Raw genomic sequence first — 14,337 nt, forward strand, 5'->3', positions numbered from 1 at the left:
AGCTTGGCTGTTTAGCCCAGGGTGTCAGGCAGATGAATCTCTAGGGCCAGGCTGCCTCTTTCTGTCAAGAGAGCAGCACTAACTACATAGCTGTATTTTAACCATAGCCTCTCATTTTATGAGCACAGCATGAGATCTTCTAACATTCCCTGCAGAAGGCAGCTGAATTAAAGCAGCAGTTGCTTGTACTGGACTTTGGTAAGAACAAAATTCAGTTTCAGCGACTGCTCAGCTACTCTTACCTGGCCAATGGACTGTTTCTCTAGGGATCAGACCTTTCCCCCCTGCTTGACATTTTTCTTTCAAGTTGTCTGATCCAGTCTCAAGTGGCCTATTAAAAAGAATAATGGCCAAAGCTACCCAGTCACAGCAAGATAGACGGAGCAAGGACCTCAGCTTTGAAACCGTACAGTCTAAAGGGGAGGCATAACAACATGATTGGAAGGATCAGATCTGGGAGTGATTTCAGGCACACATATTTCTTTTACCCAGATGGAAATGCTCCTAGCCAGGTCTGCTGTATTCAAGAACAGAGGAGAGATTAAATGGAGACAGTCTCCACCCTTTCACTATTATTTCTACAGACTCTAGAGGAAGCTTCCATCTACTCTAAGCCATCTAGGGCTATGATACAATGAAATACTTGCTACCAATATATGTCAAATGCTAGTATCAATGCTGCAGTGACACACAAAGCAGAACTAAAACATTTAATGCTGGAAGAGCCACAATACTGCTTGGCTGAACTGTTTCTTTTGATGAGAAGGTACCAGATGGCAGTAAAAGTTTATCATTTTCACGTCTGCTTTTTTCCATTAGCTAGTCATTTGCTATAATCAGGAGGTCAAAGAAACAAATAAATACCCAAGTTCAAAGCACTCATTTGCTGACAAATACTAGTACTAATAATTTGCATATTACACAACTTCAGAGTAGAACTGGACAGCTGGAGTCTTACAGGCCCCTTTTTTCCTCTTGCAGAGAAAACATCCAAGATGGTGCCACTGAAAATGTGAGTGGCTTCAATCAGAGCCTGCAGGGTGTTCAGTCAGTGGTACCACAGTGGGAGGAGACAAGAAGCAGGGTTTTAACTAGTCTCTAGCAGACAAGTTCATCCTTATGATACTGTTGAGCACACATACATCTAGAAATTCTGCCTCTACAAAAATGGTGCAAGGGTAATTAGTACCGATGGTCTAGTAGTGCAGTTTCCACTCCAAACTTCATTTGTTTCCCTTTCACAAGGTAGCAAAGAGTCACATCTCCTCCTATTGCCTTTGAACTCAAGAAGGGAGATACCTGTAGTCAAGCACAGCTGAACACTTCAGCCAGAAACGCAGTATGCTCTTCCTCAACAAATAGGAAGTTTGTGCAAAATTAACATCACTCAATGCAAAGTACACCAGAAGGTAGCTAAGAAATACATTTCCAATGAGAAAAGTTTATTTTGAATAGAAACTGGAGTGAAAAAAAGCCTCTGCAGTGCTCACATTCAGAAACAATTCTGACACTTCGCAGTAACTTCAGTTGACACATTTCACTATTTTTTTTTCTTCAAATGCCTTTGGATCTGTCTTCATCCCTGCCTCAAAGGCATACAGTATTGTGAGAAGATGAAAAAGGGAAACCCCTGCACGCTGGCCCCTGAATTCTACATGCAGGTGAAGAGAAAAAAACTCTTTTCCATGTCCTTGGTATAAAATTTAACCTGTACATGTTTCCCATTAAGTTACACCCTTTCCATGAAGCTGACTCACCAGTCAGAAAGCACACTTTTCTTCCTCTTGAGGTCACTCCTGGGACAGCATGCTGTGGGCAACTTTATACTTAAAAAACCCACCAAAAATAGAAACCAACTACAATGATCTGGCAGTCAAGGATTTTAACTCACTTCCTTGTAATATTAAGTCTGCCCTCTGAACACTATTCACACCAAAGTTTCATATTCTTGGTTTGATGTGCAGGACACCAAATTAATACCACTGTTTTGAGAAAGACAATGGTACTGCATGATGTTAGATAGACTCTGGATTTTTTTTAATTACAGAATCCCCCCTTATCTTTACTGGAGCCAAGCTGTTCAAGGAGAAAAGACACATATCCTACTTTTAATGCAGTTATAGGAATATTCCCACACAAGCCCAATGAACGCTTTCACAGACATAGGAACTTTGATTAAAATTCTCAATATTGTCTAGAGATCACCCATATCAAACCAAAATCCAATTAAAATTAGGTCATAGTCTCAGTCCTTCTATACGTGCCAACAGTCTGCCAAATAGTTCTGACCATCGACACACGATCTGAGAGCAGTCTTCGGCACTGTCAGACACAGACCCCTGTATTCACAACACAGTTCGTTCTTACCTTGACAACACAAGGCTGAAGTACTTGGGAGCCGTGACTAGTGACAGAATAAAAATGCAGAGGCACTGCGGCTTATTTACACACCAGTTAAAAAATAATGTTCCCTTCTTTAAAAAGTGCTTAAAAATGAAATGTCCCGGGTTCTCCACTTTGTGATTAAGTTAAAGTTGCTTCTTTGCAGGATGTAGCAATAAATTGTTAGAAGTAATAATCCAGCTTTGCATCCACAGTCTTACATCCTTTATCTGAATAAATTCTCTCCTCTCTGGGGAAGTAGGTCATCTCATTGGCTATTCTGGTTAAAATGTCTTCATCCACAGCATAGCCACGTGATTCAATCTCAACCTTAACACACATTTTCACATGTTTGTATTCCAGAGGCAGGAAGGGAACAAAGTAGTCAATGAGATTTCTGTCAATCAAGGTACTGTGCCAAAATCCACCTACAAAGGGAAAGAGAAGGGGTTTGTTACTACTTCTCTAGTTAAACACTACCATGGGTTGAACGGGAGCAAAAGGTGTATCATAGCCCTCTGCTACATACCAGCAAGAATTCACCTGTATTTTTTAGGGCCGTATAATGCACAGTCCAAATACAAGCCCCTTTTCATGGTACTTTGTACGTAAAGTTTTGGGCAGACACATAAATGTGGTCCATTGGAGCTGAATGAATGAATTCTGAGTGAATGCATTTAAGCCTTGCTCCCCAGGTGCTAGTCTCATACCTTCCCCTCTCTCACCTAGGGAAGAATAGATTTGCTCTCTCTCATCAGTTCTCCCAGACCAGCTTTCTTGCTCCTTTTTTTGGAGCTTGCATCTAACCTTTTTAAAAAGTACAATGTTTGCTTCCCATGCTAATTTTAAAGCATAACTATGCTAAAACCCCTTTTCACCAGAAGTCCTGTGCAAGGAAACCTAGGAAGCACTGGACTGCCCACAGCAGGGCTGGCATGTCAGCTTGTTGCTCCTAAATAGCTGCCTGAAGGCTTTTAACAGACTGACCAAGACAGGCTAAGTGGGTTGGGGGCCAAGGAAGTGGCTTCCCCACAATAAAACATTTTATTGGTTAAAGATTTTTCAGCTACTATAATATCTAGCTTTACTGTCAGGATTTGTTTGCTTTCCCTTTAGCCCATTAGTATGTCAATGAATGTACAGTGTAGACCTCCCCCAACATATGCAATCCAATGGACAGCAAACACGCTGGTAGCCAAGGTGAACACAGAGCTCCTTAACCTTCATCTCAAGAGCTGACTGTAGGCCCCAAAACTGCATAGTGCCTCCTTGCTAGCTGAAAACTGGAGGCCAGATCAAGCAGAAATCATAGCTGTAAAAATGCAGCTAAACGCAGCCCACCCCTTTTGTGGAACTTTTACCACCTCAAAAGCAATCACAGTTTTACTCACTATTTTTGTTATTGAAGACAGATACAGACAGTGCATTTTGGATGTCTGTGAGCTGTATATCTTCCCTTGTCCTCCCGTTTCTCCAGAAATCTAGGGCCACCTCTGTTATCTTTTCAGCTCCTGCATTGCTAAGTAAAGAGAAAACAAAGATTGTAGCTGGAGGTAGTTTTAAAAGGCATCAAGTCTACAGAAGCAAGCCTGAGAAGCCACTTCTTACCTGAGGAATATGAAGATGGCTTGGCGGTAAGACACCCCATCCAGAAGCTCATAGTAGTCCAGGAATGGCTTGATGGAGTCAATGAGTCCTGCATGCATTTTATCCATTTCATCAAATATGAAGAGTGATCTGGGACAGATGCTCACATTTCCCCGAATCCACGACTGCAACTGGTCCTGGGTGGCATAAAAATAAAAGATGCTAAATGAGTTTGTGTTGAAAACACAGAAAATAACACTTCTGCTTATTGACCTTTGTCCTGAAAGAGTCATTTCAATAGCTCTGGCTTCTTGACAAAAACATTGTTAAAAGCTGTAAATAAAACTTTAACAAAATCTCATGCTGGTTCTGAAAAATTTTAAGAAACGCAGAGACAGGATGGGACAAGCAGGAAATCTCCTCATAAGAAAGATATTCCTGTAAACATAGCAAAAATGAAAGTGCACAGTAGGACAAAGGATGGGTACCACCAAAGAACAGCAACACAAAGCAAAGCCCTAACAAGTAAGATGATTACTTTTGGCAGCGCTTTAGTCTAAATATCCTTAGGTGTCAAAGGTACAAACAAATTAAATTTGCTACCTGGACAGCACCAGTGAAAAATTGCAGCTGCAGTCATTGGCAGAAGTAAACAGAATTCAGTTCTCAACCCTGCTTTTTAATAATTCAGAAGTTAAATGAAGACAATTACAAGCCCTTCTTAAAACACAATATTGTTCAGAAGGGCTAACACTTTGTTGTATTTAAAGATTCTCTCACTTAAGTGTTACATTTAAGATCAATAATGAACTGGGAAAAAAAAGGGTTGATCTGCTGGCAGATAAATGCAAAGTAACTGTTTTGACCATTTTCAATGATTCTTTTTTTTTTTTTTTTTTTTTATATTCACTGTTTACTCAGTCCCTGAACTGCAGAGGCAGCACAGGAAGGTGGCATTGGGTGTATTGTGGGTAAGAAGTGATAGTTCCTCCTACTGCCTTGGGCAGCAAGTTTCCCAAGTGTATTCACCTTGAAACAAAAGCAGAAAAGGATTCATTTTATTTTAAAACAGCTCAGCTGCAAGAAGGGGGAAAGTAAGCTGTAAAAGAGGAAACCGGTATTTATTTCATTTAGAAATCAGGTTTGTAGACCATCCTGTTCCCATTTTTAATATATACAAACTGAACATAAACATTCAGCACTACAAAAGACAGCAATACTCATTCAAACTCTGCTGTTAATAAAGTTAGAACAGAAAAACCCAGAAAACATGCATTTGAGCTACTGCTCCACATGATATCCACCTGCCTACAGAACTGCGCTGACACTTAGCAAACTGACAGAACAACTCCAAATACATTTATCTGTACCTTTCTGACAACAGAATATTATGTGATTTTGTTTTACAGCTGGGAAATGGATGCACAGAAAAACTAAATAACCTGCTCAGCGTACGGTAAAACTGAAAAGTACATCCATGCCTCAGAGAGACAGCTTCAGCTTGCCATGCTACCTGACACACTTGGAGGACACCAGGTGGTTTCCCAGAACCATGAACTATTATTTTTTTGCAGTGCCCACCAGCATATCACCTAACTATGGAAAGTCACGTGTCTCAGCAAAGTATAGAATGAAAATTAACCTTATCATTCTTCTCTAAAGAAAGGCTCAAAACACATGCAAAAAACTTTACATTCACGGGGAAACTAGTCCTGGTGGATGTCAGAATTTACACAGTTCTGTACAGAAGATTCCAAAACTGGCACGGGATACATTTAACTGCATAGAATAACAACTAGGTTAATAGTACTGATTGTGCCGTAACATTTATAATTCAATACAGCAGTCACTGCAGCAGAGCCGTGCCCCACCGCCACAGGTTCCACAGCACACTCTTACCTTGTAGAGATTGATGCTGTGAGCATGAGGAAAGTGTAAAGTTGCCACGAACTGATGGACATATTTACTCCGCAGACCTCTTTTATAAATGCTTTCGGCGACTATCCTACCGACAAAGTTTTTGCCTGTTCCAGTCCACCCGTGCAAGGAAAGGGCAAGAGGCTTTTTGGCCTTGGTGTTGTTCAAGAAGCCCTTCACGGCCTTTACAACCACCTTGTTCACCAGGTGCTGCCCGAACAGCTTCTTGTCCAAATTCTCCTGCAGAGCTGGACGGAGAGACCACACCGTCAACAGCGAGGAGAGGGGTCCCGCCGGCTTCTACCTCCTTCGAGGAGGGTCCAGCAGCACCCACCCCGCCGTGAAGGCCGCCAGCCCCACGCCAGCAAAGGGCCGGCCGAGCTGGAGCAGCGCCCTGCGGCCCACGCAAGCCCCACGGGGACACCACCCCACAGGCCCTGCCCGGCTCCCGGGGCCTCTGCACCACCCCCGACGCCCTCCAGCCACCTCCCGCCGTGCCCCCTCGGCCCGCCCCGGCCCCGCACCGGCGGCGGCGCGCTGGTCGTGCCGCTGGAGGCAGCACTCCCTGAAGTAGCAGTAGAGCCGCGGGTAGGAGATAAAGCCGGTAAGGGCCGAGGCGGCGGCGCCGGCGATCGCTAGCCCCAGGCTGATGGGCTCCACGGCGTTCGCTGGCCTGAGGAGCGGCAGCAGCAGCACCAGACCCAGGGCCGCCCGCAGCACGCCCGGCAGCAGCTTCATGGCCGGCCCGGCCCGGCCCCGCCGCCGGCCCCGCCGCTCCGCCGGCGCTTCCGCCCCGCAACGCCGCTTCCGCCGCCGCCGCCATCTTGGGTACGGGCAGAGGCGGGGCGGGCCGTGAGGGCGGCCGCCATGTTGGACGGGCGCCCGGGGAGGGGAGCCGCCGCCCGAGGCTGTAATTAGCTAGATGGCGGCCTCGCGTGGCACACCGGAGTAAATACCGCGCTCCCGCTCCAACGTTACGATTCGCAGTGCCGTGTTTGCAGGTGTTCGGAGCGGATGCCACCCCAGACCTGCAGGGGGGCACGGGCTCAGAGACAAACTCGCGCGTTTACCCGGCCCAGACACCTTTCCCCTTTTCTGAAAAAAAAAAAAGTCAAACTGGGGCTATCCCACCCCTCTTTGGAGTTTCCACTCCTGAGTGATGGGACACGGACACCTGCACAGCCACGGGACACCCTGGCCATCACCACCACCAGCACCCAGAAACCACTGGCATGTATCCCAGAAAGAAAAAATGCCATTTACGATCACTTAAAAACACTTTTATTATTTTAAAAGTTCCAAATCTTGCCTTCAAGTTCCCACACATCACACCTCCTGGGAAGACGTGGCTGACGCAGGCTGCACAGCCTCTGCCTTCGTCACCAGCTGCCACACTGACCCTGTCCCAAGAGCTGAAAATGAGATTTTCCTCCAATTCAACAGTTACAACTTGAGCCGCTTTTCTTCTTCGCAGCTAAAATAAAATGCAGTGAACTGCTACAGAAGTAAGTTCACAGGAGGGAAAAAGACACAAACCAACACAGCACGTGATATAAAATCCCTGGCGCTGACTATCTGCCGTCATTTCTTGCGCTGATGACAGACCCAGCGAGGCAGCGCCAGGCACAGCCAACACTGTGATTTCTCCCGGACCACTTGCAAGCCAGGCTGAGGAGCAGCGGCACTGAACACGCTGCTGCAGCATCTCAGCCTTACACGCTCTGCACAGCAAAGGCCCCTGGGAACAAACAAGAAGTCTCTTACAAAGCCCTTTATATTTCCAAGGCAAACAGCACTGCTGCTCTTAAAGGATCTCTTTTTTTCCCTGATTTTTTTAGGAGGGTGAAAGAATCTGTAAAAGCAAGTTTGTTTTCTCACTAAAAAATGCCAAACATGAAAGTTCATGTTCTTATAAAAGAAGTTTTATAACTGAAAATAACTTATATACAAGATTTTACCAGCCAAAGAGTTCACAATCACCTGCAAACTGATTCACTACAAGATCACAAGAAAAGCTTGGTAGGTAACACTGGTATGTGATGGCAGTGACTCTCCCCAACTCCACTTCAGGTCATTGACATAAAACCCTTTATTAGTGGAAAGTAAGAACCACTGCAAAGACTTCAGTCCACGTTCATCAGTATCGCCTATTCATCTTCTTGAATTTCTCATAGTGATAATCATCTGTTGCTTTTTCATTGAGTGGACGTTTGCGATTTGGAGGAGACCCTTCAAAAGAAAGAGAAGGAAATATTATTTCCTGTCTTTTCATCTTCCTGAATTTTTCATAGTGATAATCATCTGTTGCTTTTTCATTGGCCAGACGTTTGCGAATTGGAGGAGACCCTTCAAAAGAAACTGAAGGAAATATTATTTCCCTGACTTTTACAGGAGACATTTCCTTAACACCACCACTTCTCTTATATGGGGGAAGCCCCCCTGCTACGTGAAAGGTTAGTGCTTTAGCTGTCACTGCTCCCCAGCCTCGCACACCTTGCTATTCCAGCTTTCATCAAACTCCTGTCAGCCAGCTTTGGCAACACGTTTCAGGTGTGACCTTTGCTACTCGACCCTTGGACATCTCTCAAGACAACCTCTATCCAGAGGGCTTCATGTGTGACCTAGTAGGGGTACCTCAAGTGCAATAGCCTCTCATGGACTTAGATTGCTCCATTTCCCCACTGTCTCAGGGCTCCCAGAGAAGAGGAGGTAAGAAGAGCTAGATCATTTCTCTGTGCAAGACCCCTGAAGAGTTTCAGTGTCTCTCCTTATGACATTTCAGATTAGGAACTTACGCTCAGGTTCTGGCCTCTCTGTATCCCCCACTCTCAGTGGACGAGGCTTTGGCTCTTCTTTGTTCCTTCGCACTGGTGCATTTAGCTCCTCATGATAAACTGAAAGAAGGAAAACATCAGGTAAGGAATATTATTGGGAGCAGTGTTATTCAGATGGACATCTTTCTATGGCATTTGTTCCAACTGATCTTTAGCAGAAACAACAGAACCTCAGAACAAGCATTCTTGTAATTAGTTTCTGCAGATAATCAATACATGCAAGATGGGAGACAGCAAATTTCAGCAGCACTATTTCATCAGAGGTGGCCCAAAGATTCTTCATTTCCTTCAGAACACACAAATCTGACTCCAAATCACCCCTGTAAGAATGGCCAGACACAGCAGAAGGCTGCCTTTCCTCCAGATGGCTGCAGTATGAGAGGCCCTCCCGGAAATTAATTCCCATCTCCTGTCTACTAAGGTCTGTGTTTGCTTGACCACCTGTCTGCTTCGGCAGCCTAGAAAATGGATTCGCTCAATTATAAACCATCATTTAGAACTGCAGATGAGACAGGCATTTCCAGCACATCCTCAAGACACCACTTACAGAAAAAGGCTTGAAATTTATGAGGCAGTGTCAGCTGGGAGTTCAAAAGCAGAAAGTCAAGCCATGAGTAATATGTCCGTCTCCTTGCTGACAGATGGAAGAAAGCCCGATGGGGTCTATAGGAGCATCTCAGAAAAAGGAATCGGACAGCTGCTTGTGCCAATACATGAACTAATTTCTCCTGCATCAGACTCTGTCCCAACTGACTGCTTTTCTTCAGCAGAGGAGAGGGTCACACCTGGGTCAGGGGAGCTACGTGAGACTTACATCTGTTGTGCTGGACATAGTTAACAGCCATGTTGGTGGGAACAAAGGAAGTTTCGCTGTCTTTCTTTTTGTTCTGCTGCTCTGCCAGCAGCTTGGCCTTGGCCTCTTCAGTTGAGATGATGTTTTTTATTTTTGCGCTAGAAGAAAAACAATGAAAAAAAATACTCATTCATATTTAGAAAGCGTACTAGGCACAGAAGTGCTAAGTGGATGGATTTGGGGAATAGTACTAGCACTGCTATGGTATTTGATGTGTTTTTTGAGAGAGGAGGGAGTACTATAGAAACAGAGGCTTTGTTTCAAAGGCAAAAGGGAAGCTCGCATCTTTAGTGCATCCTCTTTCAGTGCAAGGCATAAACTGACCCTCCAGAAAGCTGCTAGATTCAAGTCACAAAAATTAAGAGCCTCTTCCCAGAAGCCATACGATGGAGCCGCACTGGTGCCCCATCGCTGTGTGGAACATGCTGTGCTAGATACCGCGCTAATCCAGAACAAGGCTCAATCCCATCACAGAGCCAAACTGGGGCTGTATAATCCAGCCATACCGCTGATCTGCCAATCAACAGTTGCTCATCCTGGCAATTCAGGCGATAAACAACAGATATGTGAATCACATACTCAATTCCCAGGTCCACTTCAGGAATACCGCTCAGCATCTGGTTGGACAGCATCTCCTCAGTCTTCTTGGCAGAGGAGACACGGATGTTCTCTGGCAGCTCGTACAGAGAATCCTCGGCATTCTTAAGCTTCACCTTCTGCTCCTCGTTCTCCACAATTCCCTTTCTCTTCTTCAGCTCAGTCTCAATGTACTTCATCCTAAACCGCAGCACACGAGGGACACACACCATATAATTCTGTTTTCCCTACTCTGTCCCAGCACTGCTGAGCACAGCTGCATCGCTGTCCCGATAGCTAGGAGAGAGGAATGAATAATCTCTCCAAAACAACTCAGCTAACATCAATTGCAAGAAGCAACTGTCCAAGAAATGGTCAGATCCTCCAAGCTCTTTCACAGCCAGCAGGGAAGGCTCCCACTGGTATTTAATGCCAAGCCAGCTGGTTGGCACCTCTCATCTTTGTCCGTGAAAAAGCCTTCTCAAGTCTGGCAGCCAGGAGGTGAAAGGGCAAGTGAAAGTTTCACTGAGAACTGGGAAGATGTTCTGGGACTACTCAGTATCCAAGACAGAAAAAAATAAATTATGAGGGGAAACCCAACCCCAAATTCAACATCCCAGACACAACGCAGCACAACTTACATGTCAGCATCTTCATCCCTCCTGTTGGTTTCAGCTGAGAAGGAAGTTCCCAAGTTTAGGTCTTCCTCTTCATTAATCCTAAATGGAAACCACAATGTTTACAGTTTTAGGGGCGGGGTGTGTGTGTGTGTGTGTGTGTGTGGTGTTGTTAGTTCTTTTTTTGTGTGTGCGGTTTTGTTTTGGGGTTTTGGGGGGGTTTTTTGTTTTTTTTTTTGTTTTTAACTAATTTAACAAGTTAGGGTAACAATAACTGGCCAAACTGCATTATGTTAAACTCTTCAAAGCAACACAACTTCTGGTTACTTCACTACTAGCTGTCATTTAATACTAGTCCAGGTAAAGATCTTCAGAGCTCATATGCACCCACCTGTCCTTGCCTCTTTCTTTCAGCTTCTTCATGTCCACCATTCCCCCAGATTTTATCTTAAATGGATCATCCTGTAAAAGAAGAAATAAAGAGAAACCCTGGAGCTTCCCCCCAGTTTAATGCTAGTCTTTGAAATCTGGATAAAAACACAGAAAACATTTAAGTATTGAGCTGTGACATCAGTCCTACCCCAGGCACAGCAATCAGCTGGACCACACAGATGTTTTCACATCATTACATCTTGGCACCGAGGTGATGAAAGTGTCCAGCACTTACCACAAGTGTTGCTTCTTCTTGCAACTTCTCTCCCACAAGCAGAGCTACAGCGCTAGTTAAGCAGATAAAGAAAGTAAATAAACTTCAGTGGAAGGAAACATATTACCAACAATACTGTGTTTCTTATCCTTCTCTAAATCTAGCAGGTGGTCTCACACACTGCATTAACACTAAATTGTCAATCTTCCCAATCCCTCCACAGGGAGAGAGGAACTGTTACTGTTTTGGGGGGATGAGAAGTTAAGGCAGATTTTAGCGCCTTACAGGGAGTCACCAAAATAAGGAACAAATTTCATTTCTGGTGCACATTTCAACTAGCTTATCAGCTAATCAACAGCACTAGGTGAGAGGGGAGAAGGAAATTAGGATGGAGGAGGTGTGAAAGTGTCCGATTTAAACCACGCATGCAGTACAAAAGTAATGTATTGAAAATACATTTCACGGTAAATCCCAATCTTAATCTCTTTCTTCACAGCTGTGATACAGAACAGACTTTGCTCGCTGTAAACTGACACTGCGCACCTGGACCAAACTCCCCTTCTTCTCCACCCTCAGGCTTTAATGCAGAAACTCCTCTAGCAAGAACATGGTTTTGGCACTATCCAACACGTAACCGTTTCTACTGAAAGGAGACCCACGATGAGAGAAATTTACTGTTACATTACACCATTGGACAAAACACGACTTCACATCCTCGGTGCCACATTCCTTACCTCACCCCATTGGGTCGCTTTCTGAGGCTCTGAACTTCTTTGGCTTCCTCAACTTTTAACCTGAAGAAAAAACATCTGACTTAGTACCTGATGCTTTGGTTTTAATCAATTAATTTGATTTTCTGCAGTTTACACGGGACCTTCTAGATAGACTTTGCCCTAAAAACTTCTGCATATTTGTGTCCGCTTTTCCGATTACAAATTAGGTAAATATTTTCTACTTTACTTTATTTAAACAATTCCAAGGATCACTAGTTTTCCCCTGTTAAGATCACCAGGCAATATTCTCCTCACAGTAAAACAAAGGGTTGCTAAAGTAACAGGAACTAATGTGGGGCACCTTTACTCCTTCAACAATTAACACAAGCTAATCAAATGACTGTCGCTTCTCAGGAGAAGGAGGAGCGAACAAAGCACTCAATTTACAGCCAAATCAGGAGCAGCTCTCAAGTGACTACAACGCAGCGGAATGGTTGTCAAGATACGTCGGTGCACGAGTGACTCCGAAGAAAGTTTAGGGTCAATTTAAATACTTAGTCTCTCTACACTGCCTGACACACGTTCTTTGTTTCTGCGGGTATTTAGGCTTTCCCTACTCACGCGTGTCTTTCGCTATCCGCTGTGAACTACGCATGCATCACAAAATATCCCCCAGGGATAAAACCCTGACAAGAAAGGCCTTGCTGGCGACGCAAGGATGCGAGCACAAACCGGACCACCCGCGGGTGCCAATTTCCAACAGGCGGAAGCGGGAGAGAAGGAAACGCCAGCGAAGAGGAGGGGGGTGCCCGCCAGAAAGAGAGGGTCCGTGCCGCTCCGCTGCCACCGAGCGCTGCTCTTGGCGGCTCCCGGCCCGGGAGGGCACGGCTCCTCGGGCTGTCCCGTCCCGTCCCACCCGGCCGGAGCTGCCGGCGGGGTCTGACACCCCCCCGTCCCGCGGGGACGAGCCGACGTGTCCCGTCGTCCCCCCCTCCCCCCGCCCGGCCCCGGTCCCGTACCCGGGTGGCGATCCCCCCATGGCCGCGGCAGAGGGACACGACTGCGGGAAACGACGCGACGCGGCACCGTGAGGATGCGATGCTGTGACCCGACGGCGTGACGCCACGAAACCAAAACACAGCGGTGCAACGGAACGATGCGATGTGACGCAACGCTGTCACTCCGCAACGCTACCTGACCGAACCACCACACGACACGACCGGACGCGGCACTGCCGGACTAACGCAGACCCCGGGGGTCCCGGCCCGGGCCCCGACCGCCGCAGGGCCGGGCGCGACGGTACGCCCCGGGACCGGCGGCCCCAGCCGGCCTCTCCGCCGGCTCCCGACCCACCTGACCTCCTCGGCGACCTGCTCGTCCTCCTCCTCCTCCTCGGAGTCCTCCCTCCGCCGGCGGAAGGACTTCTTGGCCGGCATGGCGTCGCCCGCAGCGTTCCGGCACCGCCGCCACACGGCAACAACCCCCCCCCCCCGCCACCGCCGCCGCCTCCACCTCCGCGCCAAGCGCGTCGCGCAGCGATGACGCCACAGCCCCGCGACGAAGCCGGGCGGCACCACCCATCCGCCAGCACCGCGGCCGGGCAGGAGCCGCCGGCTCCGCTCCCGCCTGTCCTGGCTCCGGCAGCGCGGCCCTTCGCTCCCCTCGTCGGGCCGAGACCCCTCTTCCGTGCCCTCCCGGGGCCACGAAGTCTCTTTCCCGATGAGATCCCGTGTCAGTCACGAGGGTCGCTTTGTTTACCCTCGTCCCGGCAGAGCGACCCCCGCCCTGCGCGGCGGTGCCTGTCGGGGATGCCGAAGAGAAAAGGTGCTTTCGGAAGCGCTTGTCACCGCCTCGTGTTTCCAAACCCACTTTCCCCCAGGACGTGGCTCCTCCACGCCCGGCTGCACCGCGTCGAGCTGGTGCCAGACCCCGTCCCCCCTCCCCGTAACCGGAGCGGGGGGCGCCGTGTCCCCGCCGCCGGGCCGTGCTACCGGGGTTCCCCCCGCTCCAGCAAGCACCGACCGCAGCAGACGGAGGGGGGATGGGGGCCCCCGTTAAGGGCTGACCGTGCTCCGGGGCTGAGCTCTGACCGCTCAGGGGAGCTCTCGGGAACGGCCTCCCCGGGGTTCGCAGGGGCAGCGTCGCCGCCTCCTCCCCTCCCCGCCCCGCCGCGGCCCGGCCCCCGCCCCTTCCCTCCCCTTCCCTCCCTTCC

General features: G+C 47.6%; 2 protein-coding genes across 2 annotated transcripts; both read right to left on the reverse strand.

The window, feature by feature from the left end:
• Nucleotides 1–1,421: 1,421 nt before the first annotated feature.
• LOC126052440 (torsin-1A-like) lies at nt 1,422–6,655 on the reverse strand. Its single transcript, XM_049833101.1, has 5 exons — nt 6,411–6,655; nt 5,869–6,134; nt 3,991–4,166; nt 3,774–3,901; nt 1,422–2,810 (listed from the first exon to the last, which is right to left on the reverse strand). The coding sequence occupies exons 1-5, from the start codon at nt 6,622–6,624 to the stop codon at nt 2,566–2,568; spliced, it is 1,029 nt and encodes a 342-aa protein (XP_049689058.1). The 5' UTR covers nt 6,625–6,655; the 3' UTR covers nt 1,422–2,565.
• Nucleotides 6,656–7,150: 495 nt separating this feature from the next.
• Nucleotides 7,151–14,112, reverse strand: C29H9orf78 (chromosome 29 C9orf78 homolog). The gene is made up of 9 exons (XM_049833104.1): nt 13,479–14,112; nt 12,147–12,206; nt 11,434–11,485; nt 11,158–11,228; nt 10,791–10,868; nt 10,153–10,350; nt 9,535–9,671; nt 8,682–8,780; nt 7,151–8,115 (listed from the first exon to the last, which is right to left on the reverse strand). Exons 1-9 carry the CDS (start codon nt 13,559–13,561, stop codon nt 8,024–8,026), a joined length of 870 nt encoding a protein of 289 aa, XP_049689061.1. The 5' UTR covers nt 13,562–14,112; the 3' UTR covers nt 7,151–8,023.
• Between the last annotated feature and the right edge of the window lie 225 nt (nt 14,113–14,337).

This window comes from Accipiter gentilis, chromosome 29 (assembly GCF_929443795.1).
Source record: "Accipiter gentilis chromosome 29, bAccGen1.1, whole genome shotgun sequence".
NCBI lineage: Eukaryota > Metazoa > Chordata > Aves > Accipitriformes > Accipitridae > Astur > Astur gentilis.

Excerpts from the sequence above, each read along its gene's own strand:
- LOC126052440 (XM_049833101.1), bottom strand. The coding sequence starts at position 6,624 with ATGAAGCTGCTGCCGGGCGTGCTGCGGGCGGCCCTGGGTCTGGTGCTG. Across the intron at positions 4,167-5,868 it reads ACAGCATCAATCTCTACAAG|GACCAGTTGCAGTCGTGGAT; the intron begins GTAAGAGTGTGC and ends TATGCCACCCAG. Across the intron at positions 2,811-3,773 it reads TGTCTTCAATAACAAAAATA|GTGGATTTTGGCACAGTACC; the intron begins GTGAGTAAAACT and ends TTCCCTTTGTAG.
- C29H9orf78 (XM_049833104.1), bottom strand. The coding sequence starts at position 13,561 with ATGCCGGCCAAGAAGTCCTTCCGCCGGCGGAGGGAGGACTCCGAGGAG. Across the intron at positions 10,869-11,157 it reads AAAGAAAGAGGCAAGGACAG|GATTAATGAAGAGGAAGACC; the intron begins GTGGGTGCATAT and ends GTTTCCATTTAG. Across the intron at positions 10,351-10,790 it reads AGGGATGAAGATGCTGACAT|GATGAAGTACATTGAGACTG; the intron begins GTAAGTTGTGCT and ends GCTGCGGTTTAG.